Source organism: Solenopsis invicta, chromosome 3 (assembly GCF_016802725.1).
Source record: "Solenopsis invicta isolate M01_SB chromosome 3, UNIL_Sinv_3.0, whole genome shotgun sequence".
In the NCBI taxonomy this organism is placed as follows: Eukaryota; Metazoa; Arthropoda; class Insecta; order Hymenoptera; family Formicidae; genus Solenopsis; species Solenopsis invicta.
Window position 1 is genome coordinate 14,759,125 of NC_052666.1, and position 23,233 is coordinate 14,782,357.

The window sequence follows — 23,233 nt, forward strand, 5'->3', positions numbered from 1 at the left end:
AAAACAACGTCCCACTCAAACGATGTGAAAAAGATTGGCTGAGTAAATACAAATCGACACTACGACGTATCGCGACAAAACGCGAAAATTGAAAAGATAAAAGATAGCTTTTGATACAACGAGGCGGGTTTTTTCTCTATATCATAGGACCCATATTGTCGGTCTTGTTAACACAAATCATTGGAGTCGGAATCATAAGAATAAATCGCAATGGAAAGGGCAAAAAAGATGGTTTTGATTTCTACGGAAAATCTTGAGAGAATGCAGCAACAGCAGCAACAACAGAATAAATCGATTGCTGTAGAGCTGAAAAAAAATATCATGACGGAAAACAGCGAAAACGATAATAATAATTCCGTACAAACTTCTGGTACCTTTCTGACGCAACTCGATGCGAATTCTTAATTCACCTTAGCCACGTAACGAGGACGAGAGACGGAAAATGTACAGAGAGGTGCTTTGACGGTATCTTTACTATATCCGAGAAGTGTAAAAACAAAATGCAACCAACGTAACCGAAATTTTCGACAACGAAACACGACTCCCGGAGGAGATTGGCAGCGATAGCGACGGCGAATCGATGCTCGTTTCTTATGATATCCCTCGAAAATCGCAAATTTCTGCTAATCTTTCTCATTTATCCGGTATCGACGATACCGTGATAAGAAAAAAACATAGCGTTTGATTGCTGAAAAGTGCCGGAAAAATAGTGAAAACTGTCCCGAAATCGTATCGCACTTAAGCTCGCTTACTAAAGAAACATTTGCTTGATAAAGCGGTGTTTGACAAAATTAATTGGAACGAAAATGAAGTCGTGACTATAGATGGCAACAATGTGAAAAATTCAAATATCAGTAAGCTGATGAACAACATGATGCGAGAAAGAAAAACCGTAAAACCACCAATAGGAAGAGTTCGCTCGATTACAACGTAGCTTAAACACGCATTCGACACTGATAAGGAATAAGCGTCTGTAAAATGCCACCGTCGCTTTTTCTTCCCCGATTAATGTGAAACATTGGCCTTTGTTGAGTTCTACGCCGATTACAACGAGAGCGTATTCAACGAGATCGACAAAACGCCAATTGAGAAAGCACAAAAAGCAAGAACGAGAAGAAGAAAAAGGAGCCCCTGATTACGCATTATATCTGTCCCCTTACTTTCGTAAAGCTTATCCGCCTACAACTTTTATGAAAAACATAGATTTGCTTTCTGCGCAAAAAAAAGGAGTTTGCTAGATTGGAATACACTGAAGAAATAATCGATAATGTCGGAACTTGAAAAATTATGTTACGATCCCGCCCATTACGCTGGCTTCTCAGCAGTGGAAAATCTCACACGTGCCGCTAAGCCAAATTTCACACGTAACAATGTCGTTCGCTGGCTGGAATCGCAAGATGTGTACTCGTTGCACCGTCCACTGCGCCGAAAGTTTCCTCGACTGCATTACAATGTAACGAATATCGATGCATTACAACGTAACGAATATGTATGGGAAGGCAATTTGATTGAGCTGCAAAATCTTAAAAGTTATAATGACGAATATTCTTATATTCTCGTGGTTATCGATGTACTCAGTAAATTGTTTGGGTGGAACATTACGTGACAAAACGAGCGTATGCGTCACAAAAGCTTTCCAACGTGTACTCGCGAGAAACAAAGGACGAATATCTGTATACTTGCAAATTGATAAGAGTAAAGAATTTGTCGGGCGTGCGACGCAAAAGTTTTTGGAAGAAAACGATATTCATTTTAAAGTAAACCCGACATCAAAGCAGACGTCGTTGAACGCTTTAACAGAACGTTAAAGGAACAAATGAGGCGGTATTTTACGCATAAAAATACGCGTCGATACATTGATGTTTTGCAGCATATTGTGCGTGCGTACAATCACACTCGCCACTCGGTCACCAAAATGCAACCCGCGGTTGTAACGAGAGAAAATACTCGTATCGCGCGTGAAAATATAACTCGTCGGTGGAAAGACGTTAACAAAATCAAGAATGCTAAATACCATGTTGGTGATCTCGTCCACGTCAGTAGAGCGAAAAGCACCTTCGAGAAAGGATACGAGGCAAATTGGACCAAGAAAATACTTCGAATTTATCGTGTTCTTGAATGGCGAAAACCTCGTGGGTACAAATTGAGCGATTTAACGGGGGAAGTCATAGACAGGATCTTTTACCAGCAAGAATTAGCTCAAATTGAGAAAAACCTGCAGAAAGAAGAATTTATTGTCGATTGCGTAATAAAGAGTAAAGGGCGCGGTGCTAATAAGCAACTGCTAGTTAGCTGGCGCGGATATCCTAGCAAATTCGACTCTTAGATCCCAACTTTGAGTTTATCGAATCTCCGAGATGACAACAACGGACCAATTTCATATGATTCTTCCGAGCAATAGCAGTATGCAGTATTTTCCGGAAAATACTACTTCTATCTTCATCACAGAGTTACCTCAAACTGTAGAATTGCATGGAGAATGGAAAGTTGCAACAAACAAGATTCAATTTCCCTGTAGTTTTTTTCACGTATGTCAGTTTCCAGAAAATGATCTCAAATATTTCTTTTTCCATAGAAGATATACACGAAATACGCAATGGATCGTAAGTGTTGCGTCATAGAATAATACAGAATGATATTTACGAGACTATCGAGAATCTTATCCATGAGATTAACGAAGCGTGCCGAGATTCACATTTTGTTTTCGAAATACAAAAAGAGGGTCGTAAACTCGAAATAGGACTTAGCTGCGACGTAGAAAAATGTTGTGTTAATTAATTATACTAATTTGTCCAATAATCTTTTTTGAATATTAAGATGCGAAACGGAATTATGCATAAAAGATAACTTATACTTTTGTAAGATTATGATAAATAATTCCGGCAAATGCACGACTTTTCTCAAACTCGGATTTAAAATGGAAAACGGTAATCGAATTTATTATTATCAGAGTAAAAAGCCATGTAGCCTATAGCTTGGTATTCCAGATAAACTGTTCGTTTATTGCGATATTTGCGAATCTTATATAACCGGTGATGTACAAACCCCGCTTCTCCAAATAGTCCCGGTTGAGTCATGCGAAAGTAATTCCCCGGACGAATCAAGTAAAACATTTTTCTCTCTCATTTTATATTCCATTGCGACAAACGCGTTTCCGCAGAATCGAAATAAACATAAGAGATCAGCTCGGAAAAGAAATATCATTTGAATCGGGAACCTTGACGGTGACATTGAACTTTAGACGTGCTCGATAATTTACATTAGAATATAGTTGAAATAAACGTAACTCTGCGATAAACGAAAGAGGGAAAATTAATTTCACCACGGACGGTATGAAGAATATTACGAGCCGCAAAGCGCTGGTGCCGGCGAAAGGGGCGGCGGAATTCCGCGGGTTTTTGTCGGCTTGCTCTATCAACGCGGACATGATATTGGAAGTTTTCTCGAAGGATTATTTAGAAAAATTTTACCTTATCTAAAGAGAGGTGCGCGCGTTGTCGGTAAGGGGGCTTTACGCACGGGGATCAACGTAACGGAAGATGTCAAGAACCATACCCCGTTGAATAAGGCATTCAAAAATTGATTCGCAGAATCGGGAAAAAACCTCAAAAGAAAAGCCACAGAAAAAATAAAAGACCTGCTGAAAGGATCGGGATATAAAGTATCCGTACTCTGCTCCGTACTCTGCTAGTCTCTTGTTAGATGTATTATTGTCTTTAGACGCACGAGCGAAAGAGATAGAGAGAAAACAAAATACGTCCCCCCGGGGCCTGACGCCGCGTCGCGAGAGATGGTATCATGCTTTCTCTCTCGGCTCTCGTCAAGCAAGAAGGATGTAGGGCATTCGGAGAAGTGACAGACTTTTCACATTCTGACGTTACAAATTACTGTACGAAATTTAAGAAAAATCAGACGTTTATTCGAGTCCTCTCTCGGAGTATTGTTTTACGCCAATTACAAAGTAAACTGGCTTACCCGATAATGTTAACATAACTATAAATTAATCGAATTAAAATTATTTTCTAATACAGATTATTTTAATAAGTAATTAAAAAAGTTTACATTCATTAATTAATTAAAATTATATCTCTATGTAAAGTAATAGTCCCACAAATTAAAGCTAAAATATATTGCCGTGATGACATAATTTTAATTTATTACTGTACAGAAAAAAATTAAATGTCAACTCAATAATTCATTGTTTTATATATAAGCAACAATATAAAACCTTCTTGGAAAAATTTATGATCTTAAACAGATATAATTTGCTTAGATGAAGAAAATTTTTTCCTTTGTGTAAGTGCTGTATTGCCGCGATGACATAATTTTAATTTATTATTAAAAATCATAATTCTATTCACATTATTTTTCAAACAAATACTCGTATCCGAGTAAATTTCTTTATGCAATTAAAAATCACAACAGCGCGAACCGCGGTATCCCGTATACCGGCCGTATAGGCGCAAAGGATACCATTTCTGTTAGTTTCTCGAATGCCTTGATTCCGTGTCTTCTCTCTCGATCCAGCGTCGAGCAAGGAAGATGCGGTATCGAAACGCCCCCCACTACTTTCTGCCGGCACCCCGACCTCCGCCGCGCTGCCATGAAACACGTACATGCGCCCTTCGCGTAGCTCGCGTGTGTGCGGTAGCCGAGCGTCAACGCGAGAGACACCATTTATGCCGGTGCGTGTACAACAGATTTCGTGGAAAAATAAATTTTCACTGCGCGTTGCGCAATGCTTACAAATTGAAACGCTGGCTAATCGAGCAAAATAGTAGTAGCTCGGCCGTAGCAGCAGTCTTTCTTCTAACAAAAACGACAGCAAAGAAGAAAAAGAAGTAACATACAAAACGAAGACGAGAAAATAATCTCACTGCCGTCGTATGAATTTACTCAAAATTTTACATGCGTTGCAACAATTGAACGTAGGATACACGGGAGTCTATCCAGTTGACAAGCTACCGAAGGTGTGGACAAGGTCGACCGCCATCATTGCCAACACCGATAATCACAATCAACCTGGCCAACATTAGGTTGGCCTTTTACATCGACGAACATGGAAATGGAACATATTTTGATAGTTACGGATTACCTCTTTCGGATTCTAGATTCCTCATGCGATTGCGATGAAACTCCACCACGCGTCAATGGAACACCGCACAGTTACAAGGAGCGCTTTCCCAAACTTATGGGCAACATTGTTGTGTTTTTTTATATTTCATGTGTAACGGCTATAATCTTAATCAATTCCTCAATTTATTTTTTGTCGAACACGCATACAACGACCGACTAATCGTAGAATTATTTCACAAATTTTTTCTTTATAATAAAAGAAAATGCATGATAAAATCATTTGTATGCTACCCTATTCAATTATGTAACTTTGAAATGTAAGAATATACTCGTAGATGTATGAAAAAAAGTTGAATATTTCAATAAATAGTTTTTTGTAACTTTTACCAGGTGTATGCATAAGTTTTTTCCGGTTTCATTAAGAAATGGCGCCAGCGAAAAGTACGCAGCGTATTAATTTGACACATGCGTCATTTTGTTCGTCTGACATAGAACTACAAACACACACAAGTTGAGTCCGCCAAAAACTAGCGTCTTTGTTTTATTGTTCAGTGATCATGTCGAGTTTTGTGCCTGTAAAACAACATTTGCGGCACGCATTGCTTTTTTTATTTAATCAAAAGAAAAAGGCTGTTGAAAGTCATCGTTTGCTGATAGAAACATATGGTGAACACGCTCCATCGATTAAAACATGTAAGACATGGTTTCGACAATTTAAAAGTGGTGATTTCAATGTGAAAGACAGTGAGCGCTCTGGTAGACCACAAAAATGCGAAAACGAGCAATTGCAGGAGTTTTTGGACGATGACCCAACTCAAACTCAACGGCAATTAGCAGAAACATTATATGTATCACAAAAAACAATTAGCAGACGTTTACGAGCAATGGGAAAGATCAATAAACTTGGTAAATGGGTCCCACACAATTTGAATGAACGTCAAATGGAAAATTGCAAAGTCACTTGTGAAATGCTGCTTCAACGCCACGAAAGGAAATCATTTTTGTATCGAATTGTGACGGGTAATGAAAAATGGATTTATTTTGAAAACCCGAAGCGGAAAAAATCGTGGCTTTCACCTGGCGAAGCCGGTCCATCAACTCCAAGGCCAAATCGCTTCGGCAAAAAGACCATGCTCTGTGTCTGGTGGGACAAGAGCGGTATTGTATTATGAACTCTTGAAGCCCGGTGAAATCGTTAATACACAACGCTATCGCCAACAAATGATTAATTTAAATCACGCATCAGACGACCGGAATGGGCCAGAAGACATGGCAGAGTGATTTTGTTATACGACAATGCGCCGTCTCACACAGCAAAATCAGTGAAAGACACCTTAAAATCTCTTGGATGGGACATCCTTCCGCACCTGCCGTATTCCCCAGACCTGGCACCATCTGACTATCACCTCTTTGCATCAATGGGGCACGCGCTCGCAGAGCAGCACTTCAGCAATTTCGAGGAAGTTGGAAAATGGCTCGACAAATGGTTTGCCGCAAAAGACGAGCAGTTTTTCTGGCATGGTATTCATAAATTACCTGAAAGATGGGCGAAATGTGTAGAAGCCGATGGCCAATATTTTGAATAAAAAAAATTAATTTCCCTTGAAAATTATTTGTTTTTTTTTTACCAAAAAAACCGGAAAAAACTTATGCATACACCTGGTAAAACCGAATTATTTTTTCACGCGACCTGTCTAATGCCAAGATTCTATCTCCTGTACATAGTAACGCTAAAATCGTAAAAGTGCTTCCTTTTGATAATTATCTGTTTCTAAACGTACCATTTTTTTGAAAGCATATGTATATTGTAAAAGGCGTTTCCGATCTTTCTATCGTAATTTCTAGATAAAGCCCTTTGATTTCTCAGGTCTTTTTTACCCGCCCTCTATTTTGCTGCTAAATTTTTCCCAAAATACCTATTTTTCAACCAATCCGCTCTTGGGACAACCATGGGGAAAACCAATAAACACACTCTAATTCTTCCCGGAGCCACCCTCTCATCTTCTTTACTTCTCGATAAAAACGCTCCTAATATTGTCAGGTCTTCTCCGCCCCTGGTCCTGATATCGTCAGGTCCTCCCCTCTTCAAATTTCATCTCCTCCACTTGATCATTTTACTGCTAGGGCGTCCCCCCCTCCCTCCCCTCCACTGATAAGACTAGCGCCAGTTTTCCCCTTTTCTCTTCTGTGACGTCATTTGTTTTGACGCTCCATGGCTAACCATATACTACTATCGAGCAATGGAAAAATGTAATTCTTCTGACGAGTTCAAAATTAATCGAGATTTTATCGAATGGACGTTGTTAAAGTTAAAAAAGAAAAAGCGTATCTCTGTTGTCGCATCATAATAAACAAACAATTAAATTTGGCGGTTAGTTCATTTATGTTGTAGAGATGTATTACGGCGTACGGCGCAGATTCATTATATCAAATCAAAGGTATGGTAAATTAATATACTTATAAAGATATTTTAGAAAAGAATTTATTGGAAATAGTTAAAAATATGCTAATACCTATGACTTGTCGCATAAGTTCTATACGCGTAAGGCTGTGCATGGCACGAGTTCGTACATAATCGAACAAGTCCAGCTCATGCACGGGCACATATACTCTTGCGTTCACACACACACACACATCGATGCCCTACCATCCGGCCACTGGGACTCGCGGAGGAACCCGCCGCTCGCTATTCGTGGATGACCAAGCGATGGGGAGACGTGAACCACGAAGAGTATATATTTGGCTGCTCGAACGATCCAGCGATCAATAGATTTCTCACGTTGGAGACAAGATCATCATTCCGTACATAACAATACGAATTATTAATTGTGCAATAACTCGACTCAGCGTATAAGAATATCAAATTCAGTGTATCGCAATCCGTACGACTCACGGCTACGGCTCCAAGGTCGTGGATTGCAAAGAAGCATCGCAATAAAGACCTCACATACGAAACCACAGCGTGACGACAATTCATCACCCTGACCATACAACCTATCAGAATATGCCAGTACCTATTTGAATATGATGTCATATTCCAACATGACAACGCCTCAAGACATGTGAAAAATCGACTGCAAACTTAACCATTTTAAACTATAGAATGACCTGCTCAAAGCTCAGACCTACTAGAAAACGTCTGAGCATATTTAAAAATAAAGTTAATTAATAAATATAGAACAGAAGAAGGTAATATGACACCTATTTTTATTTTATAATTTTATTTATAATCAATATTGTATATTGAAACTTGAACGATTTTAGTCATTAAAGTGTTGTTTAACAGATTCTAGACTCACATTAATAATATATTTATTACTTAGGACATGATTTATAAAAATATGACGCACTGCATAATTGGTAGAAGAAAAAAAGTGGTGGTAATATGACTAGCCAAAAAATAATTTTTTTTTAAATAAAAGTTTAGTTTATAAAAACACAGTATTTTGTAACAAAATTATATATTTTTAATTGTCTATCGTTTAGAATTTTCCTGATTTAAAATTGTCTTCTGTGTTCAAAGACTTTAAAAAAATCATTAAAAATACCATTTAATCTCTGTTTAACATTAAACAATGAACATAAAATGATACCTCTAATATTTCTTTACATCGCCTTTTAGAGTAGCAATCGATTTATCAAAGAATTATCTTGATATAAAATTTTGTTTAAAAATTATATTAACAAAATCTCACATGTTATTGTTTAACTTTGCATAACTAGAAGTGTGTACAGTAATAAAAAATTAAATAACAAAAAAAACACTCACATACATTAGTATACATATATTAGTGTGATAATACGCTCAAGTTTAAAAACAATAAAGGAATATGTGTAATTAAGTACTAAAATGTACCTTACAAACATGGGCATATTAGCACTACTAAAAAATGGCGGACTACTAATTGAATAATTCCATAAACAATTGTTAGAATTCGTGGCTTAATAACGGACGTAATGAAGATAGCCATAATGTCCACGGTAGCCAAGATTAATCAGATCATTAATAGTACAATATAAAACTATAAACTCGAAAACTTTTACAAAGTATTTTATTAATTTTTGTATAATTACGAATGCTTTCTACTTTTTAGCTTTGGTTTTTATTTGATTTATATCTAAAGAGAAATATTTTTTGTCAGATTAAATTATTTGATGAACTTTTACTTTTAAAAAGTAAATTTCAAAAATAAAAATATGAATATATTATTCTTATATCCTAAATTGTTTTACTTAATAGCAATATTATTTAAAAATTATCTAGATGAAATCATATAATTTTATCTCTCATTTAGATAAATTAAAATTAATTTAAACAATCGGTCATAACTTGATCTTAGTGTTGGTATTTATTGTATAATTTTATATACCTTCTTCAAATTCATGAAACTGCGTATCGAATTTTTCGGTCTTAAAACACAGTTCTAAGTTGATCAAGAAATGACAATATCACGTTATCAATTTAAAAGTCAATTTAATAATAAATGCTAACAAGCATCTAATGTGATAATGACGCCAATGAACTTTTTTTCCCTGAAAAGAACTGTAAAGAATTTGTTGAAAGTAACATCTCAGCCAAGGATTAATCTGGAACCTCCCGACTTTCTGAGACGGATGTCCTAATTAAAATTAAATCATCTTTATCTTATCTAAGATACATTTACGTATAATTTATCTTATCTATATAATTTTAAGTTATCTAAGCATAACACTGGTCGTATTGTTTCACCCACTTCTGAACAAATAATTTTGACTTTCTGAGCCATTTTGAAGCCTGAGCATATAATAATTTTTGTCCTTTTTGATATAGAACTAACAACACTGTTTCGCTGGAGGTACTTTGCACTTATTTTGAGAATTTTTAATCTAACAAAAAGTAACGCTCGGAATGACAAAAAGCGTATATTGTGCAAAATAGTACGCTTCAAGCGTTTCAATATTATAAAGGAGATAACGTTTTAATAATTTAAAATAAAAGCCATATTCTTTCTTGTGGGACAGTATAAATAATAAGTAATAATTATTAACAATTCAATAATTTAATCAGTTTTAATTTGCGGACATTTATTTCGCAAAAATAAATTATAATGCCATCAAGGCGAGTGCAGCAGATATTCATAATTTATAGATTCAATAAATTTTTACAATTTAACATTGCCTGATTACAAAATGCCATTGATTTTCTGAGAACAGATAAAACAAAGAATAAGTTACTATCACATAATAATAATAAATGTTACCGACAAAATTCACATAGCATTTACGCTTGTTTAACAAAAATAACGTCGTCGTAAAGTACAGAAGATGTAATCCTCAGAGAAACTGTATGTTATTACACATTTAATCGAATGTATTTTGTAGAATAATAATGATTAAATATAAAAGCAGTTTATTTTTTCTGCACGTTGAATACCTAAATTATACTTTAATAACTTAAATAATTGTAAAGCGATTTAACAACTTTTAAGTTATCTTCTATTATAATAAATTACATAAATTTATAATAACATGAGAAACATGATTGTCGCATTGCTAAAAGAATGACAACAAAGATAATATGAAACGTATGAGTTATAACTAAATAATAATATTAAATTAATTAATATAATCTTAACAATATAATTAATTTCTTTCACATATGATACACGTAAATATATATGTGATAATATACGAAATAATGCTTTATTTTGACATATGGTTATTTCATCTCCCCTTATTTATTGGTGATATCCGTATTTGTGCGATGCGGGCGACGATGTAACGCTATCTGTAAAATACAGCATACACTCTTCATTAAATACTCTCATTCATATCTATCTATTGCTATTTAATTACAAAAAAAAATTAGTAAGAAATTAAAACTAGTACAATATATACTTTTTAACAGTTATTGTTTTATACATTAGCAAGAATATTAAATCTCCTTAAAAAGTTTAAAATTATTTCTTTTTTCTTAAATTTTAGCAAAAAATTCTTTTTTAAATATTGTAATCATTATTTAAATAGCACAGTATAATTTTGTCTTAATAACATTAATATTAAATAATTCTAATTCTTAGTTTGAAGATATTCTCATTTAATTTTTTCCTCTCAATTCATAAAAATATTTATAATAATAACATATTTTTCTTTTAAAAAGTTGCCATTTAAATACAAAAAAATTAGTATCAAAATAATATTTTAAAACTAATATATTTTATTTAATAATTTTTGTATCATATGCAAAAATACAAAATCTTCTTTAAATAATTTGATAATCTTAAATTTCAGGAAAATATATTTTTATTTCAGTACTGTAATAAGCTAAAGAACAATATAATTATTTTGGTAATAATAGTAGTAAAGAATTTTTATTCGTGATTCGAAAATTTTGTAATTTTCAAATACAACATTTTTTTCTCTCAACTCATACAAATCATCTATTAAATAATAAAAATATATTTTTCTTGATAAAATTATACAAAATTACTTCACGTCTTTAAGCTGTTCATTACTGTATAATATCTCAACACTACAATCTCATTTTAGTATCTTTATATTTCCACAATAAAAATATTTTTAACACAAAAATGTTTTTCTTTTTTGTAAATAGCTAAAATGTTTTATTTTTATACGTAACTTATATAGTAACTAACAAAATTTTATTTATGCAAGAACCTCTTATTTTTCTGCCATTTTCAAGAATTTTCTATTTTTTAACTAAACCAATTCTAACTAAACCAATTTTATACCTTAATGCTTATCTATGGAAACACACATACCCATTGATCTACTAAAGACGACAAAGGATAAACGTTGAATTGTTGAGAGTCTTTGCTAGTCCTCATAAAAGACTGATCAGATTGTTCCCGGAATTCGTCGTTCGGAAGAACGTAAAATAATTCATCGTTCGATGATGGTATCTCGGATTCTTGAAAATTTTGGCTAATACTTTCTTGTAAAGTGTTGCGTTGTACTGTCGAATCGAATCTTTTGCCATGAGCACCGAAACAGGTATGCCCAAATGACATGCAATTATCTGCAAAAGATAAATTGTTGATGTTAGATGCGCTAATTGTTTACGTAAGACTAATGAATTAGAATTTGATGTTATATTTTATTAAACATAATTAGATATGCACAAAACACACTTGGATTTTTTCTGTTTATTTTATACGCCGTTTGATGTATGCAACCGAATGATATAATATATTCAAAAACTTATTTCTAACTATTTTATGTTAATTAATGATCTTTTGAAACTTTCCGCGCGTAGAAACGTCTCTTATTCATTAAAGGTCGTTATGAAATAATTTTTTTCTATTAGAATAAATAATGAGAAATTTTAAAAATCTAAAAAATTGTTTTGGAGTTCTCAAAAGGTTTTCTGTGCATTTTTTAACGAAATCTGATTTTTTATTAAAATCATACCTTTATAGTCATCGATACTTCTGCGGCCTGTACTTCTTCCTCCTAGCGCTGTGAAAGGAATCAATGTTACAAAAAGAGAAAATAAATCTTTGAATTTTTTGAATCTTTTAAAACAAAAGTACATTTGAAATTAAGTAACTATTTCTTTGTTAATATTGAAGTTTAATAATACAAACCAATGTTGTTACATATACATATTTCTTCACTTATATTTAAATTATTATGTATTATATACATAATGTTTATATATATTTATTATTTATATTTATATTGTACAAATATATTTACTATAAGTTATTTAATATTATAAATTGTATTTAATAATAAAATGATAATCATAATTTTAATGTAGATACATATTTCAGTATCTCTAAATATGATACATAGTTCGAAACATTCATATAGGAAACATTGAAGCGTTTAATATGCTCAATAATGATGCCTCAGTTTAAACGTGGGTTGGTACATATTACACATTTCCCTTATACTCGTACTATTTAATAGTAAAATAAGTACGCAATTGCTTATTCATTTTTAATGTGGAATAAAAATAATAAAGAAAAGTAATGATTTATCTCCTATAATCCGAATCTTTTCTTGCAACTTCTTTTTTGATTATAAAAGTAAAAGTATACTATTTATGACTGTGTCTATTTGCATAAATTTAATTTCCGTAAGATCAAATTCTATTCCGTTATAGATGAGTTACAATTTATATTGTAATTTGAAATGATTGAAATGTTTTCTAAACAAAGGATATAGCCGGGTTTGTAAAAAATATGAAGTTAGTCACTTAATAATTTCACTTGAAAATTGACAATTTCAAACTTCTTGATTTTTTTAAAATTCGATTTTGTATCTTAAAAATCTCTACAAATTTCAAGATATATAACTTGATGATTCATCAAGATGAAACATCAGTAATTTTTTTTCATATTTTTTTGTGAATCAGAAGAATAGAAAAAAAATTGAATAATTTTGTCCTTATTTGTCACTATTGCAATATCAAGGGTAGCGGATTAAAACTTGATGAAAATTGTTCTTTCATAGAGAGCTAAAGGTTGCTGTATAATAAGTCTATTTTGGCGTAAGGCAAATTTCATAAACAAATCCGGCTATACCCTTCATGTTTAAATTTATTTATGTAAAAGTTGCTTTTTGTTGTGCTAAAATAATTTTACTTTAAAATATTTCTTAACAAAAAAAAACAATTTATGAAAGGAGCACGATATTGATATTTCAAAATATTAAACTATTTTATGTACGCAAACAAAAAGAGTTATTTAAATTTAATTAGAAAATATGCAGATAATTTCTAGCTTTTATATATCTTGCCGTAATAATCATTACATATATACAGAAACCTGTAATCATTACATACATACAGAAACCTATAAACCTATAATGAAATCTATAGTTATTATCAAAACAGTTGGTATATCAATTTAATTTCAAGATATAGGATAATAACTTACGATTTTGCATTTTATTTGCATTCGTACAGTCCACAGATAAATGTATTATTTAAATAATTTTTATTTAATTCAAAACAAAACTATTTAATCGAGATGCTGAACGACAAATCTCCCAAGCATACGTGAACAAAAAAACAATAAACAATAATTCTTGAAACGTACATTGTGCGCAAAATTATTTGCGAACGATAAAAGAACAACTTTCGCGAAGACCTTTATTCAGTTACTATAACGAAGCTGATTAATTGATCGACCTTTTTCAACGAAATCGAATAACACATAACCGTTTTTCTTCCTTCATATTGCTACGTTTCTAAAAGTTCTACAGACGTAACTACGACGTAAATCCCATTGACTGTATTTCATTTCTCTTTCTTAATATACGTACAAGTATACCCACGTTACTCCCAAAAACATAATCATGGCATAATTGCACATGTAATTCATTATTCATATCTTATTTTAAGAAACAAAAAGTGACTTTATTAGCTACGTGTTACTGATCAAGTAGTTATGTCACAATATGTCATTAATTTTCAATGGGAAGTTAATCGAGACAATCATTTTAACCCCATAGTACGGCAATTGCAATTCACTTAAGATGGCTACAAACATATCACTTAACAGATAATGCGCTTGTCAAAAAAAAAAGAAATATGGATATTTTGTATTCAATCCTTTCGATATCTAAACGTTTGCACTTTAGTACCTGGGTTCATCATCGTTCACGAAAATTCGCGTCACGGCCGGACAATTCGAACTTCAATCCGAGCATCCGCCGCATTTACAGTGAAATGGACTAGTGTATTGCGTAATTCTATTCTATCTGTCCAGTATAAACCTACCAAAATGCACTTCACTTCACGAAAATGGTGATTTTATAGGTAGAATTCTTATGCGAGTAAGGATTCTACCCATAAAATCACAATTTTTGTCTGATCTGCTTTTAATATGATCTTTAATTTCCTAAAAATACTTATTGCATAATATCATAAATTTAATCATAATTATTATATAATTTACATTATTTAATTGTAATTACATATTTAATATTTTTTATATTTTGTAATTATACTTTATAATTTTTTAATTGTATAACCTTATGCATATGTATATGTATATATAATATATATAATATGTGGAGATTTTAAAAATACTTCAGAGACACCTTGATATTTATGCCATGCGAGGTTTAACTCCGAAAAAATTAGAAAGACAGTCGAACCGGAGTTACCTTGCTCTATTATACTTAAGCCTTTGTGTTATATTAGTACTGTGTTGTAATTTTAGTTTTTTTACACTTAATAAAACCATTGTCAATTAATTCATACAATTTAATATAATTTATGTAAAGTGATTATTGTCTCTGTAAAGTGTAAAAGGTTTATTTCGTGATACATAAGAGATATGCTAAAGGATGAAAATACAAGTGCTTAGTTCTTGTATTCTTTGTCCAATTTGAATGGCCTACTCATGAATGGCCACAAATCTCACAAGTTTTGATATTCAGCAAAAATATAAGAATTGTATCACGTTTTACCAAATACAGAATGTCCCAAAACTGCATTTTCTCTTAAAAGATTTTTTAGAACATTCTAAGAAAAAGATCTTAATACGAAAATGATGAAAGTATAATAATATTAAAGTTATTCATGATTAAAGTTAACATTTCGTGCGCTTAGGCATGGAGACATGCCGTTTGTTTTTTGTTCCTGAATTCCCTGAATTAGTGTGAACTTAAAATGAAATAGATATATATTCGAAAGTGAAAGCAAGAAGGAACGTTCTAGTGCAGTCTAGTGCAGGATTAAAAAACAAGCTTATAATAAGTGGTAAAAGTACCATACACCATGACATCGAGATTATCATATAAATACACAGTGACATTTTTATTAAGAAATTATTTCTATATGAGACACATTTGTACATTACACACGCATAATTAATATTATCAACAAAATATTAATTCAATAACACGATAACCGTTGAGTCAGTTGCCAAAATAAATTCATTATCATGCTCGTTTGCCTCACATAAAACTTTTATGGTAATATCGATAATGTCAATAAGGTATATTTATATCTTGATATAAAAAAGATTGAATATGTTGATTGAGTAGAATTGAGACATATAAAAAAAATATTTATTTGTCTTTACCGCGTTTATATCAAAATACCGACTTACTTTCTTAACAATTATTTTAATAAAACGTTAAAAAAAATAGAAATATAAAAATTAATATAAATTATACAAAGACGTATATGTACAACTTTAAAATGTATAACAATACAAAATTTTTAATTATAATTAAAATACACACTTATAACTTTATTGATAATAAATTATTTAAAGACTTTCGATTTTCAATCTTGTCAAGCTCTTTTCAAAATTCAATTTAACTTTTATCGTTTTTGATACAGTGCATTTAAAAAAAAATAAAAAAAAAAGTACAAATTACAATCAAACTGTATACGTTCATTAAAGTTCTTATCATATAAGGCCAATGAATTTATTTTGACAGCTGACTCAACGGTTATCGTAACATCTTGTTAATGAGTTGATATTTTGTTGATAATAATAATTATAAGCAAGTAATGTACAAATATATATTTATAGAAATAATTTCTTAATAAAAAATGTCACGACGTATTTATATGATAACCTCAATGTCAAGAGATACCGTTGTGGTACCTTTACCACTTGTCATGTCTCCATGTCTGAATGCGCGAAATGTCAGCTCTATAATTCGTAAACTTTAATCATGAATAACTTGAAAACTATTATACCCTCGATATTTTCGTATTAGGATTTTTTTCTTTAGAATGTTCCAAAGAATCTTCTCTTTAGAGGAAATGCAATAATTTTGGGATACGCTATACAAACAAATAAATAAATATTTCAGATTTCTAATTTTTTTATAGTATAGATAGTATGACGTTTTTATTGATATAATTCATTTTTCTTATACATAGTAAATAATACATAATAAATTAAGTTTTCGATCTGTGCGGCGTATATAATGATGAAGTTATACCCTCAATACATTCTTGATTTTAATTTAGCGCAGTAAGGAATTATGAGAGCATAAATGGAAAATGACAATATTGTTGATGAAATACCATTCTAAATAGATAATGCAACTAGGTTTATCTCACTTTTGTATTATTGTATCTGTGTCTTTCTTATGTTATGTTTTTCTTCTTTCTCTTTTTTTCTTTTATTATGTATTTATTTTGTATTGTAAGCATCATTTAGAATTTATCAACGTATTATCGTTATTAAATGCAATAGTTTAAATTGTACGTGTGTAGAGATTATGAGTAAAAAAAATTAGAATTTAAAAGCTTTCAAAACATCTTTCTCTTAATACATCCTGGCCTCTTTGTAGTCATATCTTCGACGCGCACGTAATCAAAATCACAATTAATCGAAACTGACCATGCAGCCAACATTCTCGTTTCTTTCTGCGCTATAAAAAAACTTCGTGTTTCAGAAAATTGGAAAAATGTTTAAAAACCTTAAATCTCCCTCGGCTTTTTACGCATATGTTATCGCGTATATTGCATTTCTGATTTTCACAAAAGCTATGAGAATTTTGAATAAGAATTTATACCGATTTTCAGGTCAGCGACTTTAGCAAACTTAAACGCGATATTTTCCATTTATTTCCATGTTCATCATTTTGCATATGCTTCAACGATTATGAGTGTGTGTTTGAGCGTGTGCGTGTGTATGTATGTAACGCGTCATTGTAGCATTCATTATAGTATATGTATTTATGTTTCCCCAAGTATCTATTAATTAATATAGTTTGCAACCTGAAACTTGATCAAAGAAAGTCGTACGCGAAAGTAAATAACATAATTTTTAAATATATTTAATTTATTTTATTTTAGAATATTAAAGGTGTTATTAATACTCATCGATCTTCTTATTACTTATAAAATAAAAAGATAAAACGTGTAGAGATAAAAATAATGGAAGAAATTAAAGAAACACAGATAATAATAAAAATAATCTTTCAAGATAAAATGGTCCATGAAAATAAAGCTCTTTCCTTTTATCCACTCTTCTGAACGTAACGAAATCGTAACGACGTTGTGGCTGTAAGTAACCTAATATAACCCGCCAAGTTAAATGCTAACTTTTTTACTTAAAGCGTTTTAACGGTAACGACCATGCCTATTGACTATTCAAAAGAGAGCAAACGTACGAAAATGTATTTGTCAAATTCATTTTTATGTTTCCACGAAACATTTATGATTATCGAAAGATAAAGCTGTACATTTTAATAATAGTATTTAAAATTAAACGCATTATAATCAAAATCGATATTTACGATAAATATTTATAGACAGGCAAACTATTAGTAGAAAATAAATTGGAAGCAACGATTATATTGAAGGCTATCTGTTAAATACATGAATGTTAATAATGTAAGCAATATTTGCCTATTATACGGATCTAAGCTGTCTCATTAGATGCTAACTACGAGGCAATTTTCTCCGACACGGCTTTTAACGTCGTAAGGTGTGTCAATTTAATTGTTAATTTTTGGTATTTACAACCACATAATTGTCGAAAATGAAAGATTTAGCAATTGTAATCGATAATCGAAATGTTTACTAATTAACACTGGAAGTAGCGATTGTTATTGACCGTCCATATTTTTAGATTAATGATGAATTTTTTGTATAAAAGATAAGATTTTCTTTCGATAATTTTCGATAACCATATGTTGTTTAGAATTATAAAGTATTTAGTTTTTAACCTAAATCTTTTTTATTTTTGCAATAATTTATTCGCTTGAATCTTTTATTGAGTAAAAAAACGTCTTATAATGTTAATGCAATGTATCTAATAATAAGTCACAATCGCTAAAACTTTTGGATACAAAAAATTTTATTTTATAATTTTAAAACTGCCTATCATTACACAAGACATCAGAATTAACAGACAGTATGATTTCTATCGATCGTTATGCGCAATTCCATCTCCAATAACTTCTATCATTGCGTTAATCCTACGGTCGTTCTTAACCCACGTAAAGATTGATAACCGCGTCACGGAAACATGAGGAAACAGTGAATGCTATTATAACATTTCGTAACCGCGAGAGTTAACGGATTTGACATTACAATGGATCAACGATAATTCGCTTTTACGCGAGTTTTGCGTAGAATAGCGAAACTTCGCGACAGCGTCGCAGAAATAATCTATTGCTCACGCCGAGACCCAAATAGAAGTTGAGCGTATACAGTCGTCAAATCTACGATGTAACTATCTCAACTTTACGTTATGCATTGTTATAATTTCTAGGAGCGGAAATAGAACGATTTATGTCGCTAATCTTATCACGTCCGCAGTTATGTGTTTGGCAATACCGCTTAATATTATTGATTAAATATTTTATTTATTGCAATTGTTTTCAAACAGTTTTAAACACATAAATGATTTTGCGGTATCCTTAAACCAAAATGTTAAGTCTTTTATAGTCTTTTTTCATTCAAATGAAAATTGTACGTTATTTTGTTAAAAACTTCCTTTTTGATAAACATTTTAATTATATTTAAAACAAAAAATTAGTGTCATTAGAGTATTAAACATCGTAAAAAGTTCACGCATATCTACTTATAAGATTAATAATGGTTACATTACTATTAATTATTACAAAACAATTGTACTATTGACAGTCGAATATTTTGACAGATTTTCGAATATTTATTAGACAAATAAATTAAAAATCAAATCAAACAAAAGAAAAGTTGATAACGCTCCGTGTTTCAATTTGTTTCTGCTATTAAATGGTTTCTTTTCATTATTTTAAATACGTAAATTGAACGAAAATTTTTTTGCATACGCAATAAAAAGCATTTTATATTTCATCGCGATCCAACGTACGCGATGTGATTATGATAGAGAAAAAGAACTGACAGTTTCCAAGAAATTATATTTTGAATGCTCATAAGTTTTGCGCGCAAACCCGTTCGGATGTTTAGACTCTGACGATAGTAAAAACGACTAGTCAAATGTCAAATCGACGAGACAATATGAAAGCGATACGTGAAATATCGAAGCATTGTTTAAATTATGGCTTTTTGCAAAAGAGCAAAACTACAAAATAGAACGATTCGTAAACACATATAACAAACGTACATTTTTGACGTTTTCGATCTATTTGCGCTTGCTGTTCGACTATTGATTGACTATTTGTTCATTTAACACAACACTTTCACAATGTTGTAGGAGAACATTGATTTCAATGTTTATGACTTATATATGTCTAAATCGGAGAGGGTATTACGCAATTATTGAAATATAAATGCATTTTTATATATAGAAATATAAATCATGAACTAGTTTACGTAGCATGAAATAGTTGAATTATTACTAGAAAGTGTAACGAATTTCTTTAAAAAAATTATATCTACTAACATACATGTTATTTTAAACTTATCATAAGAAAAATTTATCTTACGGTCATCAGATTATTCAAAAATCGTTTTATTAAAAAATTTACCAGGATAAACTTTAATTTATTCTTTTAACTTTCTTCCGATTTTCTCTCTTTAGTGCAATATAATTTGAATTAAATATATTTATTAACTATATTTAAGCAACAGAAAGGCAAACAAATCTTTAATTAGTACACGAGCAAAGTACTATTCAAAGGTTTATAGAAACTTGAGCTAGCTTTTGTTTTCCAAAAAAAAAAAAATTAATTTTATTCAACAAATTTGTGCAGCTGTAAAAATTTCTACAATTGAGAAAGAAAGGTAGTAGTCAACAAATTATAAACCAAATATAAAGTAAATATAAACCAAATTAATATAAGAATAATCATAAAATAATTATAACGGAAATTGATAAAATAATTATGAAGCAATTAAAACAAAAATAAAATGGTTAAATGGAGAAAAATGACGTGACAGATTATCAAAATAATTCATAAAAGAATATGGATAGGTTATCGTTCCTTATCTATATTAAAAGTGCATTCTAGCAACCACGGAACCAACTTCCTATACAATATGCACAAACGGAAACTAGTTTTACGGATTAAGTTACAAAAGCATTAATTAATGAAAAACAAACTCAGTATGTGCATCTTGAAGTTTTTAAGATCTTAAGTCGGTAAGTTGATAAGCTGAAGAAACCATATTTAAAAAATTTACTTTGTTTCTAACTAAATTTAAAAGTTTAATACATCATTTTTATCCGGTATATAATAATTTTGTTGTTTCTATAATATAATTTAAATAAAAGCAAAATTTTTCTATGTATTTTTTTGCGGAAGTTTAGTATGTAAAGGTTTTCTGAAAAGTAAAGATTTAATTTCAATAAATTCTTAATTATATTTACAATATTTATCTAGAAAAGTAAAAAAAATATAAAATTTTATAAAAAAATTACATCTTATCAAAATTTCCTTCGCAAATGCTGATGTATCAGAAAAAAATAAATTATCTTTTTGCACAAAATGAAATATAAAATAAATGTATAATGATGTAAGAATGCATTTATCGCGTTGTGTGCGTAATTTATTGCAAATTTATGTCGAAAAAAATTTAATTTTATAACGATGTTCGTGCTGTGTCTTGCGAAATACTTTTGAATTATTAACAAATTATTACCGTGATTTTAGAGGATTCTTTATTTTTATAAACTAGAATTAAATATATGAATTAACAAATTTGGACAAAAGATTACTCACGTGTGGCATACGCTTTGTCGCTGATGAAAACTAAGATCACAAGAATCAGGACAATCGAGAGCGAGAAAATGGAACCGGAAGTCGCATTAGTCTTCATCCTGTTGCGATTGTCTACGTTACGCGCTTCGCTGCTGCGGAGGATGGTAGACCAAAAAATGACTGCTTGAGACTGCTTAACGTTTCTGCCTGTGCGGTCGTGAAATAACTGATGATAACGAGACGATGTTACCTCGTCGAGCAGGTGGTTGTGAATGAACGATGGTGGCGGCGCGCGTTCTCTCTTTTACAGGAACGGAAGCCGGAGTGGCGCAGTCGGATATCGCAGTGGTGCATGCTGGGTACGTGAACGACAAAGTATCCGTGGGTGGACGTGATATTTTCCAAGTGATGGCGGCGGTGATCACGATGGCGGTGATGACGTTGTTATCATTGTAAACTTTAATGACAATTCTAAACATGAAAATTAGGTATATAGGTCTGACAGAAGCGCGCGTCGAGAAAATCACACGTACTGAAAGAGGAGTGCTTGAAGACTGATTTCAAAAAAGAACAGGGTAACTAGATCTCAACAATTTAATAGAGTTGTGAAGACTAGACTTTTGTGATCAAAATTGAACTGCAATGTATACAGAATGTTAATAAATATGAAGATTTGCAGAATGAAGAACGAATTTTTTGTTAGAATTTAAAATCAAAATCATCAAAATATTATGGTGGTCGTGGAACAGCATGGATTTAAAAAAAATTTATTTATGATTTTTTTTTTATAAATTTAATAAAAATTAAAAAAGTCAAGTTAAATTTTTTTACGTTTAATAAAATTTAACAACTTCCTAAAATATTTTTTTCTGAAATTTATCCAAATTTTAATTAAATTTTATTAATTTTTACTAAAAGTACAAAAAATTTTTTGAAGTTCAATAACATGTTATTTAATAACATGATTTTAATAGAAAATTTTAAGAGAAAACTTTTTCCGTTTTAATTACAAAAAAAAATAGAAATTACGCAATAAGAAAGTGTGTGTTTAACATTGCACATTTCACAAGTCAGAAACGGTTCACCTAAAAAAGTTTTCTAGTAATTTAACACAAAATGAGTATGTTAAAATTAAGCAAGCACAAATATTATGTATAAAAGATACATTAACAGAAATAATATATAATACTTTGATACAGATTGAAAAAAAATTGTAAAAAAATATTTCTTTAGTAAAACTAATATGTTGACACGTATTATACATTTTATTTATTTATTTTAAAATTTACGTTTTAAAAACTACATTATTTTTATGCTCACTTACTCATAAAATTATATTATTTTAACAATAAAAAATGTTTAAATTAAGATAAAATATTCAAATAACATAATCATATGTTAATTAGCACTCGTTAAAAATTCGATAATTTGAACAATGATCAATTTGAACACAAATACGAAATGGTTTTATTGTGTAGATTTGATTTCTTAAAAAATATTTATTTTATTGTTACTCTTTGGTGTTCATTTATAAGGCAAATGCGAGTTATTCGCTTGAAAATTTTACAAACTATCATAA

The 23,233-nt window shown here is 30.9% G+C and overlaps 1 protein-coding gene across 1 annotated transcript; it reads right to left on the reverse strand.

Annotated features, from left to right (window-relative positions):
- Nucleotides 1–10,096: 10,096 nt before the first annotated feature.
- Nucleotides 10,097–21,960, reverse strand: LOC105208172. The gene is made up of 4 exons (XM_011177955.3): nt 21,676–21,960; nt 12,487–12,534; nt 11,838–12,094; nt 10,097–10,843 (listed from the first exon to the last, which is right to left on the reverse strand). The coding sequence occupies exons 1-4, from the start codon at nt 21,770–21,772 to the stop codon at nt 10,790–10,792; spliced, it is 456 nt and encodes a 151-aa protein (XP_011176257.1). The 5' UTR covers nt 21,773–21,960; the 3' UTR covers nt 10,097–10,789.
- Between the last annotated feature and the right edge of the window lie 1,273 nt (nt 21,961–23,233).

Coding starts and splice junctions, on each gene's coding strand:
- LOC105208172 (XM_011177955.3), bottom strand. CDS start 21,772: ATGAAGACTAATGCGACTTCCGGTTCCATTTTCTCGCTCTCGATTGTC. Junction 12,095..12,486: donor AAGTATCGATGACTATAAAG/GTATGATTTTAA, acceptor TATCTTTTGCAG/ATAATTGCATGTCATTTGGG. Junction 10,844..11,837: donor CGTCTTTAGTAGATCAATGG/GTATGTGTGTTT, acceptor TGTATTTTACAG/ATAGCGTTACATCGTCGCCC.